The following is a 22,628-nucleotide window of genomic DNA, read 5'->3' as shown; positions in this document are numbered from 1 at the left end:
CCAGTGCTGTGTGTGAGGTAATTTAAGGTGGTTCTGACAAGTGTCGTTGGCATCTTCATATCCAGTCACATGGGCGGCAAGCCACTCCCATCTGGTCACATGGGTGGCAAGCCACTCCCACAAAGGAGGCTCGAACAATTTTTGAAACCCACCACTGGGTCTGACAATGGCTGGCTTAGAAGTGAGCACTAGAAGGCTCTAGAAAAGCTAGGAAAATAATATAATAAGCCAGAGCTACAGTAAGTGGATTTGCATTTATGCACCTGATCCTGCCAAAATGTCAGAAGTGGCATTCAGCAGGTTCTGATCAGTTCTGGAGAACTGGTAGTGGAAATTTTGAGTAGTTCGGAGACTGGCCCCACCCCCATTTATTCTCTGCCTCCTGAGTCCCAGCTGATCGGGAGGTGTTGTGGCCCAGCAGTTAGAGAGCAGCACTGCAGGCTACTTCAGCTGACTGCAGTTCTGCAGTTCGGCTGTTCAAATGTCACCGGCTCAGGGTTGACTCAGCCTTCCATCCTTCCAAGGTGGGTAAAATGAGAACCCGGATTGTTGTTGGGGGCAATATGCTGACTCTGTAAACCGCTTAGAGAGGGCTGAAAGCCCTATGAAGCGGTATATAAGTCTAACTGCTATTGCTATTGCTATTTATACAGGAAGGCCCAAGCGTCCATAATGGGAATTCTATGCCAGAGATTCAAACCGAATAAAAGTAGATCAAACAAACAAATAACTCCCAAATATCTTATGGTTGATTTTACAACAGTTCTTCAAGACAGGCTTAAACTGTTCGCTGCCCGATGCTAATTAATATTGGCAAGAAATGATTCTGGCTTAAGAAAGATCTGCTCACATTTCAAGCCCTGGCATTGATGCTGAGATCATTTCAATAGTACTGATTTAAAAACAAAACAGAACATCTCTACAAGCAGCACAGAACAGAACTAAACAAAATTCCAATGAATACAATTTCACGGTTGGAGTGGTTAACAAACAAATAGTTTTATGTTTCATCAGTCCAGCAAACCAGGACAAAACGTAGAACAAGAGCAAAAGCATGGCCTATGGCCACATGATATACAGGAGACAGACACTTTGGGATGGACTGAGACAGACTGAGGACGAAGAAATGTGTTTGTTATCTTCCACTATCTGTAAATGGGTCTTCCTGTGCCAAGGTGTAGAAAGCCCCCCCCTGATTCAAATATTCTTTACTCTTAATATTAAAAATAGGCAGGGTAGAATATTTTCCCAAGGGAGAAATGGAGAAAAATCTTAACAAAGGCAGAAAGCAGCCCCCGTCTTCCTGCCGTAGGAAAACAGCTTCAAACAAAGAAACTTGAAGAGGCTTATCTTTAGGAATGCAGATTTTGTATCTATTCAGAAAGACTGGGCCAATCTATTCATAAATAAAACACCTTCAGTTACAGCTCCCACAGCTGATGGAATTAAGAATTTACCCCCCCCCCCCAAATTCTAAGGACAGGACATGACCTTTAGGCAGAGGGGGGTGCCTACCAGTTTGCACCAGTTTGGCAGAACCGCTTCATCAAATCTACCGAACCGGTTAGAAGAGGTTCCACCAGTGGATCCGGAAAGCAGGCCACACCTACAGAAGAGGTTCCAAATTTTTTTGAAACCCACCACTGACACACACACACACACACACACACACACACACACACACACACACACACTCACACAGAGAGAGAAAGAGAAAGAAAGGAATAAAAAAAGAAAGAAAAAGTGAGAGAGAGATGAAAGAAAAAAAGGAAAAAGGGACAGAGAGGCAAAAGAAAGGAAAGAGAGAGAGAGAGAGAGAGAGAAAGAGAGACAGAGAGAGAGAACACATGGCTGGCAAGCCACTCCCACCAGGTCACATGGCCAGCAAGCCACTCCCACAAAGGAGGCCACACCCACAGAGTAGGTTCGAAATTTTTTTGAAACCCACCACTGCCTTTAGGACATAATAGGATTAACCCGCCACCATTGAAATAGTAAAAGACACAAGGCTCACTACATTGCACAACTCCCTGGAGCATCTCAATTACAAAATCCCAGAACCCTATAAAGATCCATCCTCTCACTCAGCCATTTTGTCAGACACCCCAGGAACATTGCTGCTGTCACTGAAGTCTCTGGAAACCAAATAAACCTTCTTTCCTTGCAGTCAGCCTCCATTTTATTTCCATCACTTTTCTCCCGGCTTGGAACCTGATCGGATATTTCTTCCAACAAAGGCAAACAGAATGTATGGATGAGTCTATTGAAGGGGTTAACTGAATTATAAGAGGCTTTCAATGACTTCTAATATTCTTATATCATCATAAGTAACTTTCAGCTTTGAAGTTATCATAGTTTCCATAGAATACAAGAATGTTTTTATATTTAGTAGAATGGCACTGTCCATGTCAGGAACATCTGATTTTATGAAATATTATTTTCCCTACCTTTATCCTTTTACATTAATATTAAACATTTCCTCTTTCTCGGATCCTTTTGGCCTCTTATTGAAAGGAGTTCAATCCTTAATTGAGAAGGATATGTAATTGCATTACCAATCCTTTTTAAGTTGGGAATGTGTGATCCAGCAGAAAATGAAGAATACCTCTTGAAAATTAAAATGTAATTTAGAAAGGAAAGGAAAACTGCATTCCACAAATTAAGTTTGTCAGATTAGGAAAAATGTCTGATTTTGTGTGTGTGTGTGTGTGTGTGTTTATGTTTGTAGGAGGATTTTTTCTGTCTAAATCATTTTGCGGAGAAAGAATGAAACATTTTAAATATCTTTCCATATACAGTTCATAAACACTACACAGGATTTCCAGATAATATTATTTCGCACATTCAATCACAGTTTTTAAACACTTCTTGAAATTTCCTCATGATTTTTAAGAATCTGCTTCTGAAGGGGACTTTCATTTATCTTCCAATGCAATACACCCACATATAGGTTTCTGACTATGGATAGAAAGCTGCGTTGATATTATTGCAATGGCAGAGTCAGCTGGCTCAAACCTCTCCTGTAGATTAAGCCATTTCATAGAATTGCATATATTGCACAGGGCTATAGTTCATGCCTACAGAGAGACGTCATCAAAAGGTATTATGATTAATGTAACTCTTTACCTGAAGGTGTGCTAGGCCTGACTTATACTGAATGCTGACTATACAGAACAGCCCTTAGTTATGTAAGCTTTCCGTGTCTATCTGACCATGTTGAAATGTACTTTAGATGCGTTCTGGATTATGATCTCTGACTCATTCAAACATCACCAAATGGTGAGACAGTCAGAAAGCTTTCGGATGATTCTGCTTTTCTAAATGCTGCTTTACAATTGCTTGGAAGAAGAATGGGGATATCTCTCTCTCTCTCTCTCTCTCTCTCTCTCTCTCTGTCTGTCTCTCTCTCTGTCTCTGTCCCTGTCTCTCTCTCCCTCTGTGTGTAAGGGGTGTGTATACACACATACATGCATATACACAGTCACCTTGTGAACTGAGCAGGCTTTTTTTTTCTAGCTAAAAGCCATTCATGCAAGTCAAATGCTTGGCATTTTATTGACGCAATGTGCAAATAATATTGACAAATCGAGAGCTAGCTACCAAGCAGGCTTCTCACCTCACAGTTAACATGCAAATTCTTAACCTTGGAGACAATGGCAATAATACACTCATGACTTTTTCCACATATTTGTCTTGCATAATGATTGTTGTAATACTCTTGTTTCCTTGACTCCGTGGCTGACTTCATCAGTTCACGCCCTAATGGAAAAGTTCCTACTGAATGGAGACTTTTGTGCAGTTGGCAGTTCTGTGGGCAGAAGACATTTTTATAGAAAATAAACATGTGATGAGTATAGGGAACTTTTAAAATCAGGACATTGACAATGCCTTGTGATTGTTGTAATCCTTTCACTGGTTTGCATGCAAGTGTCAGGCCTGCAGTGGTTCCTTTAAGAATCTTTGGCCTGCCACACTCTCATTAAGGGGGGGGGAGGTGAATAGCAAGGGGTAGAATGTGTTGTTTTCAAAATAAAAAATTGCTTTCTAGAAGTTCAAGGTCATCTTTTGTCTCTGCACGTTTGCACCTGACCGGAACCAGCTGGGCGTAGGTGCTAGCGTGGAAGAAGAAGATTGGACCATGTGATGGATTGTGGGTGTGGGGACAAGATCATGAACTTTTAACTGGGTGGGATTCTGATGTAACTTCCAGAATTGGGATTTCATAGCATAATGCCCAAATGTCTGATTTATTAAATTGGAACTTTAAGGGTCGTTTTGCCTTGGACTCTAATTTAAGTCTACATGATACTTGGAATGCTGACAGCAAGTGGATGAAACAATCATTTTATTTTGGAAAAAAAATATCCAGTGGCTTTGGTTTCCATGAGATTAATTTATCTGGAGGAAACAGGGTCTCCAACAGAGGTGGCATTCTGCCCTTTCTCCCCGGTTCGGGTGAACCAGTAGGGGTGGTGGCGGGAGACTCCACCCACCCACCCAGACATCACCATGGACGCTCTGCACATGCGCAGAAGGGCCGCGTGTTCTCCCAGTTCCGAACCTGTAGCAAAGATTGGAACATTTCATGCCTGGTCTCCAACCTTGGCAACTTTAAGACTTGTGGATTTCAACTCTCAGAGCTTTGCTGGCTGAGGAATTCTGAGAGTTGAAGTCCACAAGTCTTAAAGTTGCCAAGGTTGGAGACCTCTGGCTTAAAGAGTTTTTTTCATTGATGTAACTTGTAAAACTTGAGCACCTCTGATTCCAAATGCTATGAGTCATGAAAGCAGCAGATCAGCATTTTTTCTACAGCATTTTTGAGGTCATTATGCGTTTATTATACTTGACTAACCATTTCTACTTTGTGGGGGAATGTATATAGTTGAAGATGTAATATTGTCCATTGTTTCAGCATAAAAAGAAGTTATGGTTAATATAGCGCAATGAAATTACCACAGATACAACCGCTGTTTAGGATCAACTCAGAGGTGGGTTCCTACCAGTTCGCACCTATTCGGTAGAACCGGTTCCTCAAATCTACCGAACCGGTTAGAAGAGGTTCCACCAGTGGACCCGGAAAGCAGGCCACACCTGCAGAAGAGGTTCCAAAATTTTTTGAAACCCACCACTGGCAAGGATCTTGTAACTTGACAGCTTTAAGACTTGCATGCTTCAATGCCAGAGTTTCTGAATAATTACTTGGACTGACCTAAGTACTAATTCATAATTTCATATCTGGTCACATGGGCGGTAAGCCACTCCCATCCAGTCACATGGGCGGCAAGCCACTCCCACAAAGGAGGCCACACCCACAGAGTAGGTTCCAACAATTTTTGAAACCCACCACTGGATCAACTTCATTCTAATGCCCTTCAGATGTGTTAGGACTACAGCTCTCAGAAGTCCTCAGCCAGCGTAGCCATTGGCCTGGAGTTTATGGATACTGTAATCCCAACATTTTTGAAAGAACTTGATGAAAAAAACACCCTTCAGATGTGTTAGAACTACAGCTCCCAGAAGTCTTCAGCCAGCGTAGCCATTGGCCTGGAGTTTATGGATACTGTAATCCCAACATTTTTGAAAGAACTTGATGAAAAAAATTAGAACTGACAGCGCCAGGCTTCCAAGTTGTACTGGAACAGAACAACAACACTTGTGGGTGCTGTTGTTTTGAGAAACATTTACAGAGAGATTGCCCTTGAACTGGGAAAATCTGTTGATTTCCAGTTCATGTTATTTTTATATGTGCTTACCATTGTAAATCTGTTCTTGTCATTTTAGTTTAATTTTGTTTACTTTGTCATTGCATACCGTACAATGAAATTAAATGCCATCTTCAGTATACATTATAACTATAAAAAAACAGAAACACACAGACATCCTTCACATGCTATATACAATTGAAACTGAAAACCTGATATTGCATTAATATTGCACTATACTGTAGAATTCAATATAGTTACTGGCCCAGGATAGAAGCTGTTTTCCAGCTTATTTGCCCTTGCTTTTATTATCCTAGTCGAGGTGGCGCAGTGGTTAGAGTGCTGCACTGCAGCCACTTCAGCTGACTGTTATCTGCAGTTCGGCGGTTCAAATCTCACTGGCTCAGGGTTGACTCAGCCTTCCATCCTTCCGAGGTGGGTAAAATGAGGACCCAGACTGTGGGGGTGATATGCTGACTCTGTAAACCACTTAGAGAGGGCTGAAAGCCCTATGAAGCGGTATATAAGTCTAACTGCTATTGCTATTGCTATCCTGTACCATCTGCCAGATGGTAATAGTTTAAAAAAGGGTGCCCAGGATGAGATGGACATTTAAGAATGTTTTGAACATTCCCGGGGTGGGGTGGAGGGAGGGGCATACAAAAAAATTGTACTTCGATGTTTTACTGATTGAGGAATGATGAAATGTTTGTTTTAAAAGAAATAAAACTTTTGAACCAGGAAAAAAAAATAAAAATAAATAAAAAAGAATGTTTTGAACATTCTTAAGGCAGTGGGAGCTATAAAACTCTCCAAAAAGGGGAGAGGGCAGTCTATGATCCTCTGGGCAATGACATTAACCCTGTGGAGCATTTTTGTATTAATCTGTGATTTTTTTTTTCTAAAAACGCTGCAGAAAAATTCAAACTTAAATATTTAATGCATTATCCATGAGAAGAATCCTAATTTATTTATTGCATACAATATACTATTCATCATAATTTATGTCGAGCTTTTAAAAAATGGAAAGCAGTGGTACATATTTTATTTCTGATTATTTACATTGACTGAAAGTATTATACTAAGAATCAATATTGGCACAATTGCAGCAAGGGAAAAAAAAGGTATTTTTTTATTTTTCTGGTGGTTTTTTTTGAAACTTTCACTGCTTTTATTTTAATTATGTCTTGAGTACTTTATATGGTGAAAGGCAGAGTACAAGTTAAATAAGTAACCCAAGGACATTCTGATCTAAATTTTAGTAGAGGAGGTGTGCATAAACTCAATTTACATTAGAATTTGCCAGGACTGTAAAAATATGAGTTTTTAGGTGATGCTTGTCAAGCAAATGAAATAATAAATATTTTCCCCCTTTTTTTGATATTTCCATCTTGAATCTATTGTCAACATTTCTGTTCTATTATTTACTGAAAGCTATGAAATGTTTAGTTGGATTTAAAATTTTTCTTCTAATCCTCAATTAATGAGTTGATTAATCCAGTTTGATAGTCAGGATATATATTTTTTAATGAACATGGACAGGATTTCAGAGTTATTAATGCTTGGAGCAGTCAGAATAAAACTCTCAATCGGAATCCATTGTTCACTCAGAATCTGGGAAGAGCCTGGAAGGCGAATAGGGCAGATGGCACCCTTATCTCTAGACACCTGCAGACCCTATACCAGAGTAGGTTCGAACAATTTTTGAAACCTACCACTGAATGCAACCCTCTGCTCAAGCAGGAGACCCTATACCAGATGTGGTATTCTGTCGGTTCGCACCGGTTCGGGCGAACTCGTAGTGGCAGTGGCGCAAGGCTCCACCTGCCCACCTGCCCACCCACCCACCCAGGCATCATCACGGACCTTCTGTGTGTGCCAGTGGTGGGTTTCAAAAATTGTTCAATTTACTCTGTGGGTGGGGCCTCCTTTGTGGGAGTGGCTTGCTGCCCATGTGACCGGATGGGAGTGGCTTGCCGCCCATGTGACTGGATATGAAGATGCCGACGACACTTGTCAGAACCACCTTAAATTACCTCACACACAGCACTGGCATGCATAAGAATATGATGTAAACTTGTTTTTTAAAAGGCATCTTTGGTTTGCATTAAAACAACTTCAACACACGCAATGTTCGGATTGCACCACAAACGCAGTAGTCATCCTTACCTTTCACAGAGGCACTGAGTTTTATAAATATGAGCATGATAGTGTAGAATCCAAGGACCAGTGGTGGGTTTCAAAATTTTTTGGAACCTCTACTGTAGGTGTGGCCTGCTTTCCGGGTCCACTGGTGGAACCTCTTCTAACCGGTTCGGTAGATTTGACGAACCGGTTCTACTGAATAGGTGCGAACTGGTAGGAACCCACCTCTGGTGTGTGCGCTCCGGCTACCAAACCAGTAGTGAAGATAATAGGATACCATTACTGCCCTATACCATTTCAGATAAACAATTCTCCAATCTCTTCTTAAAATCCTCCACTAATGAAGCACCATAAGTTCTGAAGGCAAGCCATTTCATTGATTAATTGTTCTAACTGTCAGGAAATTTCTCCTTATTTCTGGATTGGTTCTGTCCTCAATTAGTTTCTGGGAAGAGCCTGGAAGGCGAATAGGGCAGATGGCACCATTATCTCTAGATACCTGCAGGGCTGTGGAAAGTCCCCAGGAAAACAGCCTGAGCTACCAGGGACGCCCAGTGTCCTTAAAGAACCTCCCTACGTACTAAGAACATCTTGATATCTTATCTACTGTGTGCCAGCCTTTCTGAGTGATTCCCGTGTCTCTTATGTGCCAGCTTTGCTGGGTGGAGTGTAAGGAAAGATATAAAATGTAAGAATGTCTGTGTGTTCAGGGATTCTTCTCTGTTAGGACCCCTGACTTCGTTCAGCTGAATAAACACATATACTTAAAGGCAATACCTGGTATTTTGTCTCGATTACATCTCGAATTCAGCACAACACCATCTTGGGATTTCTGAAGACTGAGGGACACACTCTGTTTCCTAACTAATATATATATATATATTAAAAAACTGCATTCATTTCCCCTTTCAAATGGACTAATTAAATAAAACAGAAATGCACTGAACAAATTTGCAGCAAGATTCAATTTTTGGAGATGGAGATCCACATGTTTATCTAATTATGCAGTTGTTAAATGATTCTGCCCGTTGATGTTTTCAAGATATTTTGTTTTATATACAAGTACCATTAGTTATGAACCCTAGAGAAATAGGCCTTGTTAAAATGTACTATAAATTATGCCCAGCTCTATTTCCAGTGTCGGACTCAGTGATTCTAAATTCAACTTATAAAATGGAGGGCTGGTCTTTAGTTATTGGCCTGATTATGAAAAACAGCCCATAACTCTGCATGTAATGTGGTAAGAGCTCATTCAAACGCAAATACCAGTAGTCCTTGCTTAACGACCACAACTCCAACTCCACAACTCCAACACTAAGTGATACGGTTGTTAAGCAAGACATCGCACGATCAAAGTGGGCTTATGCCTCTACTTCTGCTGCATTTGTTAACCAAATCACCTAGATCATTAGGTGAGACTTCTTGTGAGTGTGACTTATGATTTTACTGCTGGATTCTCCATTAACTCTACTTGTTGGAAGCCAACTATGAACTGTGCAAATGGCGATCATGTGACCTTCAGGATGATGCTGGGACAGTCATGCAAATGTGAGGATCCATTGCAAACTTGCTTGTTCAGTGCCATCGTAACTTCAAATGGTTACTAAACAGGATAGCTGTTCAGTGAGCTCTATCTGTACATATTCATTTCAAGAATGAATATGTCCTAATCAAGGAATTAGTACATATAGTATATACGAACAGGGGTGGGTACTGCCGGACTGCTCGTGGGGCGTGGAAATTGTTCTGCGCATGCACAGAATTTTAGCAATAGCAATAGCAGTTAGACTTATATACCGCTGCATAGGGCTTTCAGCCCTCTCTAAGCGGTTTACAGAGTCAGCATATAGCCCCCACAGTCTGGGTCCTCATTTCACCCATCTCGGAAGGATGGAAGGCTGAGTCAACCTTGAGCCGGTGAGATTAGAACCGCTGAACTGCAGATAACAGTCAGCTGAAGTGGCCTGCAGTACTGCACCCTAACCACTGCGCAAACCTCGGCTCTTTTAAAGAGCCGAGGTGGCGCAGTGGTAATTTTAAAAAAAGATGCAACGGCGGTGATCAGGGAACTGGTTTGTGGGCATGGCCAGCCTGGGTCGCTGCTGGTTCTGTGACCCAGGCCAGCATACCACTACCGGTTCGACTGAACCGGGTCGAACTGGTAGGAACCCACCTCTGTATATGAATATGCCTAATCAAAAAACCACCAACAGTGACAGGACAAGCCAGAAATATATAAAAACACAGCGAACTCCACTCCTTTCTAGCACTTTCTAGTTTGGTAATGAAGCGTCTCAAGAAAACAACAAAACTTAGTGAGTACCAAGGACTCCATATATTCATTTCAGAATTTAGCCCGCGTCTGAAAGACCAGGAGCAATGACTTCCCTTCACATATTCTTTTCTTGAAAAATTGAAGTTTATATAGTATTTTAATCCAGTTTTCTCCCTCTTACTGCGGCCCATTTTGGATGTGAGATAATAGCAATATAGCAATAGCAGTTAGACTTATATACTGCTTCATAGGGCTTTTAGCCCTCTCTAAGTGGTTTACAGAGTCAGCATATTGCCCCCAACAACAATCCGGGTCCTCATTTTACCCACCTCGGAAGGATGGAAGGCTGAGTCAACCTTGAGCCGGTGACATTAGAACCGCTGAACTGCAGATAACAGTCAGCTGAAGTGGCCTGCAGTACTGCACCCTAACCACTGCGCCACCTCGGCTCTTCATAAGTGCAGAGCCCCCGTGGAGGCTGGGGGAGTGGGAAAAACGGGCCTCCCTGAAGGCCTCCAGAGTCCGGGGGAGCCAGTTTTCGCCCTCCCAGAGGCTCGAGGAAAGCCTCCGGAGCAGAGGTGGGTTGCTCCCGGTTCAGCACAGATTGGGTGAACCACTAGTAATGGCAGTGGGAGACTGCGCCCAACCGCTCAGACTGGTTGCATGCGCAAGTATAGGCAGGAGTGGGCCCGAACCGGTAGCAAAAAAATTGGCCACCCACGACTGCTCCGGAGCCTGGGGAAAGCGAAAATGCCCCTCCCCTCTGCTGTGGTGCAGGAGGCTGAACAGGTCATGGCTACGCCCACCCAGCAACCGAGCAGAGAACCCGTTGGTGAAATTTTTGAAGCTCACCCCTGCATAATACCAAAATTCCCATTTTTGGGGGCCCAAATACATGTGTATTTGAATTGTGTATAGCTCTTCTCCAAGATGGATTTCTTTTCTTCTTTCTTTTCTTCTTCCCAAAAGGTGTCACAAATGTTACTTGCTGAAGAATTAAGATTATAGTACATATAACTTTCCTCTCGCCAGGGAAAAAAGCAACTTTAATTTGCAATTTTCACTGGGAAAAAAATACTGGATTTTTTTTTTCTTTATGTGATTTTACTGGAAAGCCTGCATCCTGACTACATTTTTTTAAAATTATGGCACCATCATTCAAAAAATAAAATCCATGTCTGGAGTTCATAATTCACTTTCTCATGTTCTTTTAAAATTAAAACTCCATTTAAAAAATAAAATAAAATGATGGAATTCATCTCAGTTCCCACTTTGTCTTGGGAGGTACAAATAAATTAAATTCACAATCTCTTTTTTAGTTCCTATTTTTTTTTCTAAAGATCCATCCAGTGATGAGTATGAATTCTGCTCTGTCTCTCTGTTGCCAGAATTTGCCTTAGAATCCTTCTTTCAATATTATGCCTCATATTAATTATTACTGATGATTTCTTTATTACTAAGAGTAGTTTGATTGGATATATTAATTTGTTGGTATACTCTGCTCATTCAGAAATATATTTTATTTTGACTAGAGGCCTATATGACTTAAAGGTCATGTCTGGGGGGTTATTCATTGTAAAATAGAATTGCTAATCCAAAGTTCATGAACTACATGTTTTCCCCCCAGCCTTCATGGTAGACTTCAATGCCCAATTCCCTACATTATTCATTTATTAATTATGTTCATATTCTTTTATCTTAGAGCTATAATCATAAGTCTAATTACAGCAATCTTATGAAGTAGCTTGGGATGAAAAAGAACCATCCCATCAGGTGCTGTGATCAGACTTTGAGATCTGTCTCCAACAGCTTAACCATTACGCTACACTGGCTTTCAACTTCAATAGCAAACTGTGAATTTATTAACATTTTTTTTAAAACAACTAAGAAGACACATGGTTTATTAAACTCGTCACAACAAAGGGCAGAACTTTCTGCTTAGGATGTTACAGCCCCTGCCCAAGCCTTAAAGGCTAAAAATATTTTAAATGTGGACTTCTGGTTACAAAAACTTTTATCGGTTTTAAAATTTTCCTTAAGTAAGCTTCCCTTTTTTTTCTAGGCTAAATCCGTATTACAGCATCTCCAGCTTTTACTTTATTTTTTTTATTAATTTTATTTTATTTTATCAATTTCATATATACATTCACAATTATATGATCTCATAACTGTTATTAATAATATGTATTTATAACAATTTTTCCCTACTGTTAACAATATACTTAAAGATTGCTTTTTTAACATCCCATAGATCTATCTTATCCTACTTCTTCTTCCCTCCCTCCCTCTTTCCTTCCCTCGTTTCTTCTCTTTCCTTCCCTCGTTTCTTCTCTCCTACTCCCCTTCCTTCCCTCCCTCCTTCCCCTTCCCTCCTTCTCTCCTTCCTTCCTTCCTTCCCTCCTTCCTTCCCTCCTTTCTTTTCTCCTTCTCTCCTTCCTTTCCCCCTTCCTTTCCTCCTTCCTTCCCCCTTCCTTCTCTCCTACATTCCCTCCTTCCTTCCCTCCTTCCTTCCCTCCTTTCTTCTCTCCTTTAAGTTTTTACTTTAAAACAATTCAGTTCTTCCTCTTATCTCTCAAGGAATAAGGATCATGATTCTTTGGGGACAAATATATCTAGAGGAGAGGTCCCTCAAAGCCTTTTATCTCAGAATAAGCCTTTCCGGCTTCCGGGGAGTGGCCTGTCGCCGTCGGCAGCTTAACAGAGCTGCCCCCAGAATTCAGGTTCGTTATCTACTTAATATCAACAAGATAACTCTTTTTTCAGACAAGAAAAAAGCAGTGAGGAATCTCAGCTGGTAAGAATCTTCTTTGAAGTTCACAGTTTGTTTTTTTGTGAGCTGTGGACGGAGGGGGAGGATCAACCCATAGCTGAGTCATTCAACTCCGACCTGAACTTCGCAGCTGTTATTCACAGCACTAGACAGAACCCCTCCCCCTCAGGACAATCTTTAGAAAATAGACTATTAAAAATCAATACGAGCAAAGACCAAACTTGTGAACTTTGAAAACCTTTCTCTATCTGAAATACCAGCTTCAATGTTATAAAAACTTCTTTTGTTTAATTGTCTTCAAAATGGCGTTTACAGCTTCTGCATTTGTTATCTCCGGCTTCCTGCTACAGAATTAAAGAAACAATCTCTTATAATTTAATTAGAGCTACTCCCTTAAAGCTTTCAAGACTCTTTGTTGTTGAAACAGGGACATTCCAAACATTCCAAACGGACTTTCTCTTTTGAAATCCTCCGTAAAACCCCTTGAAAAAAAAAAAAAAAGAAGGAAAAAAAGGGGGGGGGGAGGAATTTCTTTTTCTCCACATAGCACAGTGGATTAGTAATTTAGAATAAATAATTAAAACTAAAATATAATGGCATCTAAATCAACCTCTGTCAAATTACCTCCGAAAACGTCTCCCATACCTGGTACAAAGCTGCAGCCCCCACCATCTATGCCCCCTAGTGGAGATGTATTAACAAAAGAATTTTTTCTGGAAATGTTCAAAGAATCCAGAGAACAGAACTTAGAAATGTTTAAAGAATTCAGAGAACAGAATCTAGAAATGCTCAAAGAATTCAAAGATGAAATAAGGAATGAGATGGAAGTTCTATATGACAAATTTGATACCAGGGTCACTAAAACGAATGATAATATGATGGGAATTGTAAATGTGATAACAGAATATATTTCTGGAATGGAAGATAATTTAGAAACTCTCAATGAAGCTAAAACTAACCTGATATCCAAAACTGAAGTGGTGGAACAAAAAATTGACAATGCTGAAAAACAAATTATTATGATACAGTATAAGCAGATGGAGCTTGCATTAAGAGTGAGGGGGCTGCGTGAAGAAAAGCAGGAGAACTTAAAGCAAATGTTTTCTGAAGCTTTTGACCGTCTGGTGGGAAAACCGGGATCCAATTTTGATTGGCAGATTGACAGGATTTTTCGTGTTAACTCATGGGCGGCAAAACAAAGGCAACTTCCCCGAGACGTAGTAATATACTTTGTTACAAGAGAATCTAGAAATATGATACTACAAGAGTCTTACAATACTAAGCTTCAAATTGGTGGACAGGACCTGATTGTTTTGAAAGAAATACCACCTCAGATGCTAAGAGCCAGAAGAGATTATGCTTTTCTGGTGGAAGAGCTCAGAAAGCGTCAGATACAGTACAGATGGGATGCCCCATTCGGTATTATAGTTACAATGGACAAACAAAGATATCATCTCAGCTCTGTATGGAAAGCTCGTGATTTCTATCATAAGATTCTGAAGATGGGATACCCTGAACCTTCGGGATATGGTGAAAAACCACGAGACGAACAAGATAAACAGCAAACCACACAACCATCAGATAAAATGTATCATCTCCCTCTTCCGGAAGGGCAAGGAGTCAAGGAAAAAAGATCCAACCGTAAGACCACCAGACAAACAGATAAACAAGCTACTATGCAACAATCTCAACAATCGTTGGCCACTGATCAAGGAGCTACTGCAACAAGCTCAGAAGCTGTGGGAGGAGCTAAACCAAAGGTGAGACAGGCCTTGCGGGAGGCTCTAAAAAAGCTTCAGGCAACCAAAAATGACAACTAAGATTTTGACATGGAATGTTAACGGACTGAACTCTCCACAGAAAAGAAAGAAAATATTTCATTATCTCAAACAGTTTAAGAATGACATAATTTGCTTGCAAGAAACTCATATCAAATCAACCGATCAAAAATATTTGTTTAACCCCAAACTGGGCCAACATTTTGCGACCTCAGCTATGGAAAAGAAAAATGGCATAGTAGTATATTTAAGAAAAGATATTAAAGCTGAGCTAATTGAAGCAGATCCCTTTGGAAGATATATTGCATTAGATTTAATCATAGAAGGGAAAAAGACGTTACTTTTGGGAATTTATGCTCCTAATCAACAACAAGATGGATTTTATAGAAATCTCCACGCTAAATTAGTACAGTGGGACTTTGAGTCTTGTATATTATTGGGTGACTGGAATGGCGTGATCGACACCAAAAGAGATAAGAAGACAGCTCGCCCGAATACCAAATTTCGAGCTAAGTTACCCCAAGCCTTTTTTGACATGCTGGACGACTTTGAATTGCGAGACGCTTGGCGCGAGAGGCATGCAGAAGAACATGACTTTACCTTTTTTTCCAATAGACATCAATCTCTTTCAAGGATTGATTTTATACTAATTACAAATGATTTACTTTGTAGGGTGAAGAAGACAAAGATTATGGCGAGAGTTCTTTCAGACCATAATCCAGTCTGGATGGAATTGGGAAGGGTAGCCCAGCCAAGAAGGTCCTGGAGGTTGAATGAAAACTTATTTAGATATGAAAAGTATGTTAATGATTGTAAAAAATTGCTATCGGAATATTTCGTTCTCAATATGAACAAGGGTACATCTTTGGAATATGTATGGGATGCAAGCAAAGCGTATATGAGAGGAGTATTAATGAATATAAACAAAATACATAGACACAAACAAGGGCAAAAACGAAAAGAATTGGAAGAGGAAATTAAAGGGAAAGAGTCAGAGTTAACATTGAATCCAGGAGATACAAAGATTAGGGAAACAATTGCTATATTAAAATCTCAGTTTGATATGCTGATCTCTGACCAGGTAGCTACTAGTTTATTATATGCTAAACATAATACTTTCTGCAATGCAAATAAACCCGGTAGGTGGTTGGCTTATCAGATTAGAAAAAAAAGGAAAGCTCGAAATGTATCCAAATTGTGTTACAGAGGGAGGGAAGTGTTTCAACAGGAAGAGATTCAAAAGGTATTTCGGGAATTTTTTACAGAGTTGTATAAAGGGGATAAAATTAAGGACGGAGATATAGACAAATTCTTAGATAAAGAGAAAATCCCCCTAGTTAGAGAAGAACATAGGCATAAGCTGAATCAACCTATAACCTCTGGGGAAATTTTGCAGGCAATTAAACAATTAAAGTTAGGGAAAGCACCAGGCACAGATGGTTTAACAGCTGTTTATTATAAAAATCTACAGTTAGAAATGGTAGAACCCCTCAGAGAATTATTCAATAAAATTCAATCGGGAGGGAAAGTGCCTCCTTCGTGGAAGACTGCGTTTATATCGTTGATACCCAAAGAAGATCAAGACCTTACCCAACCAAAAAATTATAGACCTATTTCATTACTCAATGTAGATTATAAAATTTTTACTAAAATATTAGCAAATAGGCTAATGGGGGTAATTCAGCAACTGATACATACCGATCAAACTGGTTTTATACAGGGCAGACAGATGAAGGACAACGTTAGATTAATTATCAACGCTTTAGAATACCTGGGAAAGAACAATCAAATCCCGGCCGCATTCATATTTTTGGATGCGGAGAAAGCCTTTGATCGAGTTAATTGGCAATTCCTGCTGAAGACATTGCAAAAAATGCAGATAGGAGATGGCTTTTTACGGTCAATTGGTGCAATATATCAGCAGCAAACAGCCCAGATCATTGTCAATGGAAATCTGACAGACTCCTTTCAAATTGAAAAAGGTACAAGACAGGGCTGTCCTCTGTCCCCATTATTGTTTATTATAACTTTGGAAATATTGTTGAATAAGATACGGGGCCTGGGCGGTCTAAAAGGGATTAAAATTAGACAGCAAGAATATAGAGTCCGCGCATTTGCGGATGATCTGGTTATAATATTGGAACAACCGCAGGAAACTAGTAGGGTATTACTGAATACGATCAATCAATATGGTCAAGTCTCAGGATTTAAAATAAATCTAGGAAAAACCAAAATAATAGCTATAAATATGACTACCAAACAGAAGGAAGAACTGGGGGCGATGCTAAGATGTGAGGTAGTTAAAAAAGTTAAATATCTTGGAGTTAATATTTTAATCTCAAATGGGAAATTATACAAGTATAATTATGAATCACTTTGGCATAGTACACAGTTGGAGTTGAAAAGGTGGGAAAAACTGCATTTGTCCTCGCTGGGTAGAATAGCGGCAGTAAAAATGAACATTTTACCAAAATTTTTATTTCTTTTTCAAATGTTACCAATACTTAAAAGAGATGCGAATCTTTTAGAATGGCAGAAGGGTATCAATAAATTTGTGTGGGCAGGAAAGAAGCCGAGGGTAAAGATGAAAATAATGCAAGATGCACGTGAAAGAGGAGGATTGAAATTACCTAACTTAAAATTATACTATGATGCAGTGGCATTATCTGCAATTAGTGATTGGATTCATCTAACTAATGACAGAATTTTGAATATCGAGGGATATGACTTGTTATATGGTTGGCATGCTTACCTGTTATTTAACAAAAAAAACGGATAAGAAATTTAAAAATCACATCTTAAGAAATGTTTTATTGCGGGTTTGGAAAAAATATCAACATAAACTAAATGATAAAGTGCCCATGTGGGCAATTCCTAGACATGCAATTGAAAATATGAATGTAGAACAAAAACACGATAGAACCACCTATAGACAACTTCTTATCTCAGAAAGAGGGGTGATGGAACTAAAATCTTTAGAGGTACTTAAAGAAGAGAAGGTAGTTCAAACGTGGTTTCAGTATGGTCAACTACAGGCTAGGTGGAAAACAGATCAAAAAATTGGCTTTGTAAAAGTTGAGGATAATTTGTTTAAACAAATAAGAGATCAAAGCTCAATGCATATAAAGAGGATATATAATGTATTAGTACAGATGGATTCTGAAACGGAACTGATTAAGGATTGTATGATAAAATGGGCTCAGAATATCGAGGAACCAATAATGCTTGAAACATGGGAAAGAATCTGGGTAAGAAATGTGAAATTTACACAAGCACAAAACTTGAGAGAAAATTTTTATAAGATGTTTTATAGATGGCACCTAGATCCTAAAAAGCTTGCCTCTATGTATCCAAATGTTCAACCTAAATGTTGGAGATGTGGTTCTTGTGATGCTACATATTTTCATATATGGTGGACATGTCGTAATGTTAAGGCATTCTGGATAAAAATATGGTGGATCCTGCAAAACATCTTTAAAAGAAGGATAAAATTTACCCCCCAGTTGTTTTTACTGGGTATATGTATTGATTTTACAGTAGCAGAGACTAATTTGATTCTGTATTTAATAACGGCAGCAAGACTCTTGGTGGCGCAGTATTGGAAGAAGAAAGATTTACCTACAATTCAAGAATGGACTTTGAAAGTTATGAACTTAGCCGAAATGGCCAAAATCTCAGCATATCTCAAAGAACATTCAAACGAGAGATATAAACGAGACTGGAAAAAGTGGATTGATTACATAAAAAGTAAATATGGGACTAAGAAACTCCAGATAGCTTATGCTTAGTATCAGTAATAATTTAAATTGTTTAAAATTTGGGTAACAGTAAGAAGCTGAGTTCAATGTAGAGATATTTTAGACTGTGATTGTCCAAAAGTTATACCACGTATGGTCTTTGGGAAGTCGGGGGGAGGGAAGGGAGGTGGGGATTTAGGGGGAGGGGGGAGGGGGGAAATACAATATGTGTTAAATTCCATGATTGTATTTGTATACTGTGGCTTTTCAATGTTAGTGCGAAAATAGAACAAACCGAATATACTGGAAGGTAATAGATACCGAAGGAAAGAGTCGAGTGAAAGAAGAAGGAGGGTGGAGAGGGTGAGAGAGAGGAGGAGGAGAAGGGAGGGAGGGAATGGAGAGGGAGTGATAGGGTTAAGGTTAGAAAGAAGGGGAGGGGAAGTAGGCGTAGAGGGGTGTGTGAGAAGGAAGAATGAAAGTTGGAGGGGGTTGAAAGAGGGTGTATGGCAGGCTAAGGTGGTATACTGGGTTTGTATTGTAGAGGGCATTTTCTATATAAGTGAGGGCCGTGTTTATTATTCAATGTTATATGCCCTGATTAAGCACAGTGAATATGTGATTGTATAGAATGAAAACATAATAAAATATATATTAAAAAAAAAAGAAAAGAATAAGCCTTTCCCAAGGTGATATCTTCCCAAAAGTTTGGATTATAGCAATCGTTATTCAAAGACATCGTGACTAACACATTATAAACAGAAATATCTAGAGAGGACCACATAAGAAAGGGTGCGTGTCACAGCTGCTTTGATTCACCTTTTGGAAATGATACAGACAACAAAACAATTAGAATTCTTAACAAGTAAAACTGGGATGTTGTTTGGGAAATTGCTTCTCTTTTTACAAAAATAATAGAAGTATGGCATCTTACCTTTGGGCTGTCAGAGTGCAAGAATCCATACCAGCAGTAGCCTTCCTCTGCCACATCACAAAGGAACAGGTCAGAGTGTATAGATAAAAGTTCCAAGGTAAAAGAGTTTGGTGCTTTATTGACGTAAGAAAGCTGGCATGTTGACGCCTGGCACATTCTAGCCAACTAGTATTGATTTCAACATGACAAGCACTTCCTTGCATGAAGCCAACCTGGTCAATGTTTAACCTCCGTAAATGCAGAGGTTCGAATACAATTATGAAATGATTGGAATGCATGTGTACCTGGCAACATCGTTTAGCGCAAACACCGGTGAACAGGAAGGCAGGGGCAACAAGAGGAGTGGCCGTCATTGATGATGCTTTCATTTTTGCCAGAAAAATGACTCATGGATTTTGGATTTCATTCCCCCCCACCTAATCACCTTTGGCAGAAAAAAACAAGATTTCTACAGACAGGCCAATTTGTAGGCAGCTCTAAGGATAAAACAGAATGCTCCCTTCCAAATATTTATTTATTTTTCCCAATGTTATCAGCTAATGATTTGTTTCTTATCATTCTGATTCATGCCTTAATTGGCAGAGCTAACACTCCATTTGTGCTTTTGCAAAAACCACTGAATTTTCATTACAAGTAAAAGGTTGGCTCTAGTCTGGCGAGAAGAAGTCTCCCCCTTGTGGAGGTTTCTCAGTATTACAACAGAAGCAGCATGCTATTAAACCAAAGAACCAGATGGGTTTTTAGAAGGGCATCTTTAATATTTTAATGCTTTGGGGGCTATGAATGCATTGCCCAAACCAGCTCATGGTCTATAGATCCAACAAGCAGGGATGGGACACTTTATCCACTTCAGTTTCACTCATTTTTACATTTTCACATCTTGAAGTTTGGGTTGGGACCAGGGGTGGTATTCACCTACTTTCCCTACCTGTTCACACATGCGCTTTGCTCTCTTGCGTGGCTTGAAAACGTGCCTAAACAGGATGGCATAGAGCCAGGGCGGGTGGGCAGGTCCACCTGCGATTTGGGTGAGCCAGTTTGAACCGCCTGAATGCCACCTCTGGTTGGGACCAATATTTATGTGATGGGCTCTATTATTTAGTATTTAGTATTTAATAAATTTATAGCCCCCCCCACAATCCCGAAGGACTCCGGGCGGCTTACAGAAAGCAAATTTTAAAAAACAAGGAGTTAAAAAACAGAGGAAACAGAATTAAAACAAAACCATATCATACACCCAATCTGGTCGGGGCTGGACCTCAGTCATGAGGTCAACACCCCCAGGCCTGCCGGAACAGCCAGGTTTTGATAGCCTTTCAGAAGGCCATGAGAGTGGGCAGGGTCCGGATCTCTGGGGGTAGTTCATTCCATAGGGCCGGAGCGGCTACAGAGAAGGCCCTCCCACGGGGAGCCGCCAGCCGACACTGTCTGGTTGACGGCACCTGGAGAAGGCCCACCCTGTGCGATCTTATCAGCCGTTGGGAGGTATGCGGCAGACTGCTTTTACTGTTAGAAACTTTCTTCTAATGGAAACTGCCTTCTGGAACCTAAATCCAATATATCAAGTCCTGAACTCTGGAATGAGAGAAAGAGAGTTAAGTCTTGCTTTTCTCCTGAGGAATATCCTTTCCGTATTATCATGTCCTCATTCAATCATTTTTTTCCCTCAGGGCTCAGCATATCCAGTTCTTTAATTAGAGTTTAATTTCAAGTCTCCCCCAATAATCATAGTTGCTGTTGGCTGAATCTGTCTCAATTTCTTCGAATCTTTCTTAACTAATGGTGTCTGAAAGTAGACAATGCATCTAAGGAATGGTTGGACCAATGCAAAATAGATGGAAACAATGAAATCCCATGATTTGGAAATTACACTTTCCTTAATACAGCCTAAAAGTGCACTTGCCTTTTTTTGGCAGCATAACATACTGCTGGTTCATACTCAATTTGCAATAAGCTATTCTTCCTCTCAGTTTGGTGTTCTTGGGCCTGGCAGGGAGGAGGGATCAAGCATGGAGCTAGCCTGGAGTCACTGCACAAGGATGAGTTCTGACACCCTCCCACAGACACACACACACACTCAGTTCCTTGGAGCCTTATATAAATGTTCCTAGAAGTAGACTGTCAGCCTGAGGAAATTCCTGTATTATAGGCAAAACATAATAAAATAGTTGAAACTCTGCAAGTGTGGGCCTTGTTCAGAGGTGGGTTCCTACCAGTTCGCACCTATTCGGTAGAACCGGTTCGTCAAATCTACCAAACTGGTTAGAAGAGGTTCCACCAGTGGACCCGGAAAGCAGGCCACACCTACCGAAGAGGTTCCAACATTTTTTTGAAACCCACCACTGACACACACACACACACACACACACACACACACGGACGGACAGACAGACAGACAGACTCACACAGAGAGAGAAAGAGAAAGAAAGGAAGAAATAAATAAAGAAAAAAAGAAAAAAAGAAAGAAAAAGTGAGAGAGAGATGAAAGAAAAAAAGGAAAAAGGGACAGAGAGACAAAAGGAAGGGGAGAGAGAGAGAGAGAGAGAGAGAGAGAGAGAGAGGGAGAGAACACATGGCCGGCAAGCCACTCCCACCAGGTCACATGGCTGGCAAGCCACTCCCACAAAGGAGGCCACACCCACAGAGTAGGTTCAAAACTTTTTTGAAACCCACCACTGGCCTTGTTGCTCGCACCTGACAGGTTAGAAGCCTCAGTTTAGAAACCAGGAGACTGTAAGTTCTAGTCCCACCTTAGACCCAATGGCAGCTGGGTACTCTCTCTCTCTCTCTCTCTCTGCTGTAGGAAGCAGGCAAGGGCAAGCCACGTCCGAAATCTTGACAAGAAAACCGAAGGGACAGTCACTAGGAATCAAGAGTGACTCGAAGGGACATTCCTATCTTCCAAATATTCCAGAATAGTTTCATCAGCATTATTAACTCTGGTAATCTTATCCCGTGTATTTCGCTTCCCAATGCCTTATACCAGAATGTTTGAACTCTACCTGTAATTAGTTTGTTATTCTAGGAAAATGAATGCTGCGGATTATTCATTTCTGCAATTTTTGTTTCCTTTCTAAAAAGACTTCCCTAGCACAACCATTTCAAGCAAGAGTGTTTTTTTTAATTGATTGGCTTGCTTGACTGATATATTCTGTCTTTTCTCCCATAGCCCAAGGTAGCTCTCGTGGTGATCTTCATTCATTTTATTCCCACAAGAGCAATTCTGTGAAGTTGGTTAGGTTAAGATAGAGTGAAAAACTCATCTAGTCGCTTACCATGGTGACTCA

General features: G+C 40.2%; 1 protein-coding gene across 1 annotated transcript in view; it reads right to left on the bottom strand.

Annotated features, from left to right (window-relative positions):
* The window catches only part of PALMD (palmdelphin), a 103,868-nt gene extending 84,418 nt beyond the window's left edge, over positions 1-19,450 (bottom strand). The window contains exon 1 of the mRNA XM_032217514.1: positions 19,342-19,450. Within this exon, the coding sequence (XP_032073405.1) occupies positions 19,342-19,397 (56 nt within the window). The 5' untranslated portion in view covers positions 19,398-19,450. The remainder of the gene's footprint in view (positions 1-19,341) is intronic.
* Positions 19,451-22,628: the final 3,178 nt, after the last annotated feature.

This window comes from Thamnophis elegans, chromosome 5 (assembly GCF_009769535.1).
Source record: "Thamnophis elegans isolate rThaEle1 chromosome 5, rThaEle1.pri, whole genome shotgun sequence".
NCBI lineage: Eukaryota > Metazoa > Chordata > Lepidosauria > Squamata > Colubridae > Thamnophis > Thamnophis elegans.
The sequence above is the reverse complement of the archived record's forward strand: the minus strand, read 5'-3'. Positions and strand labels throughout refer to the sequence as shown.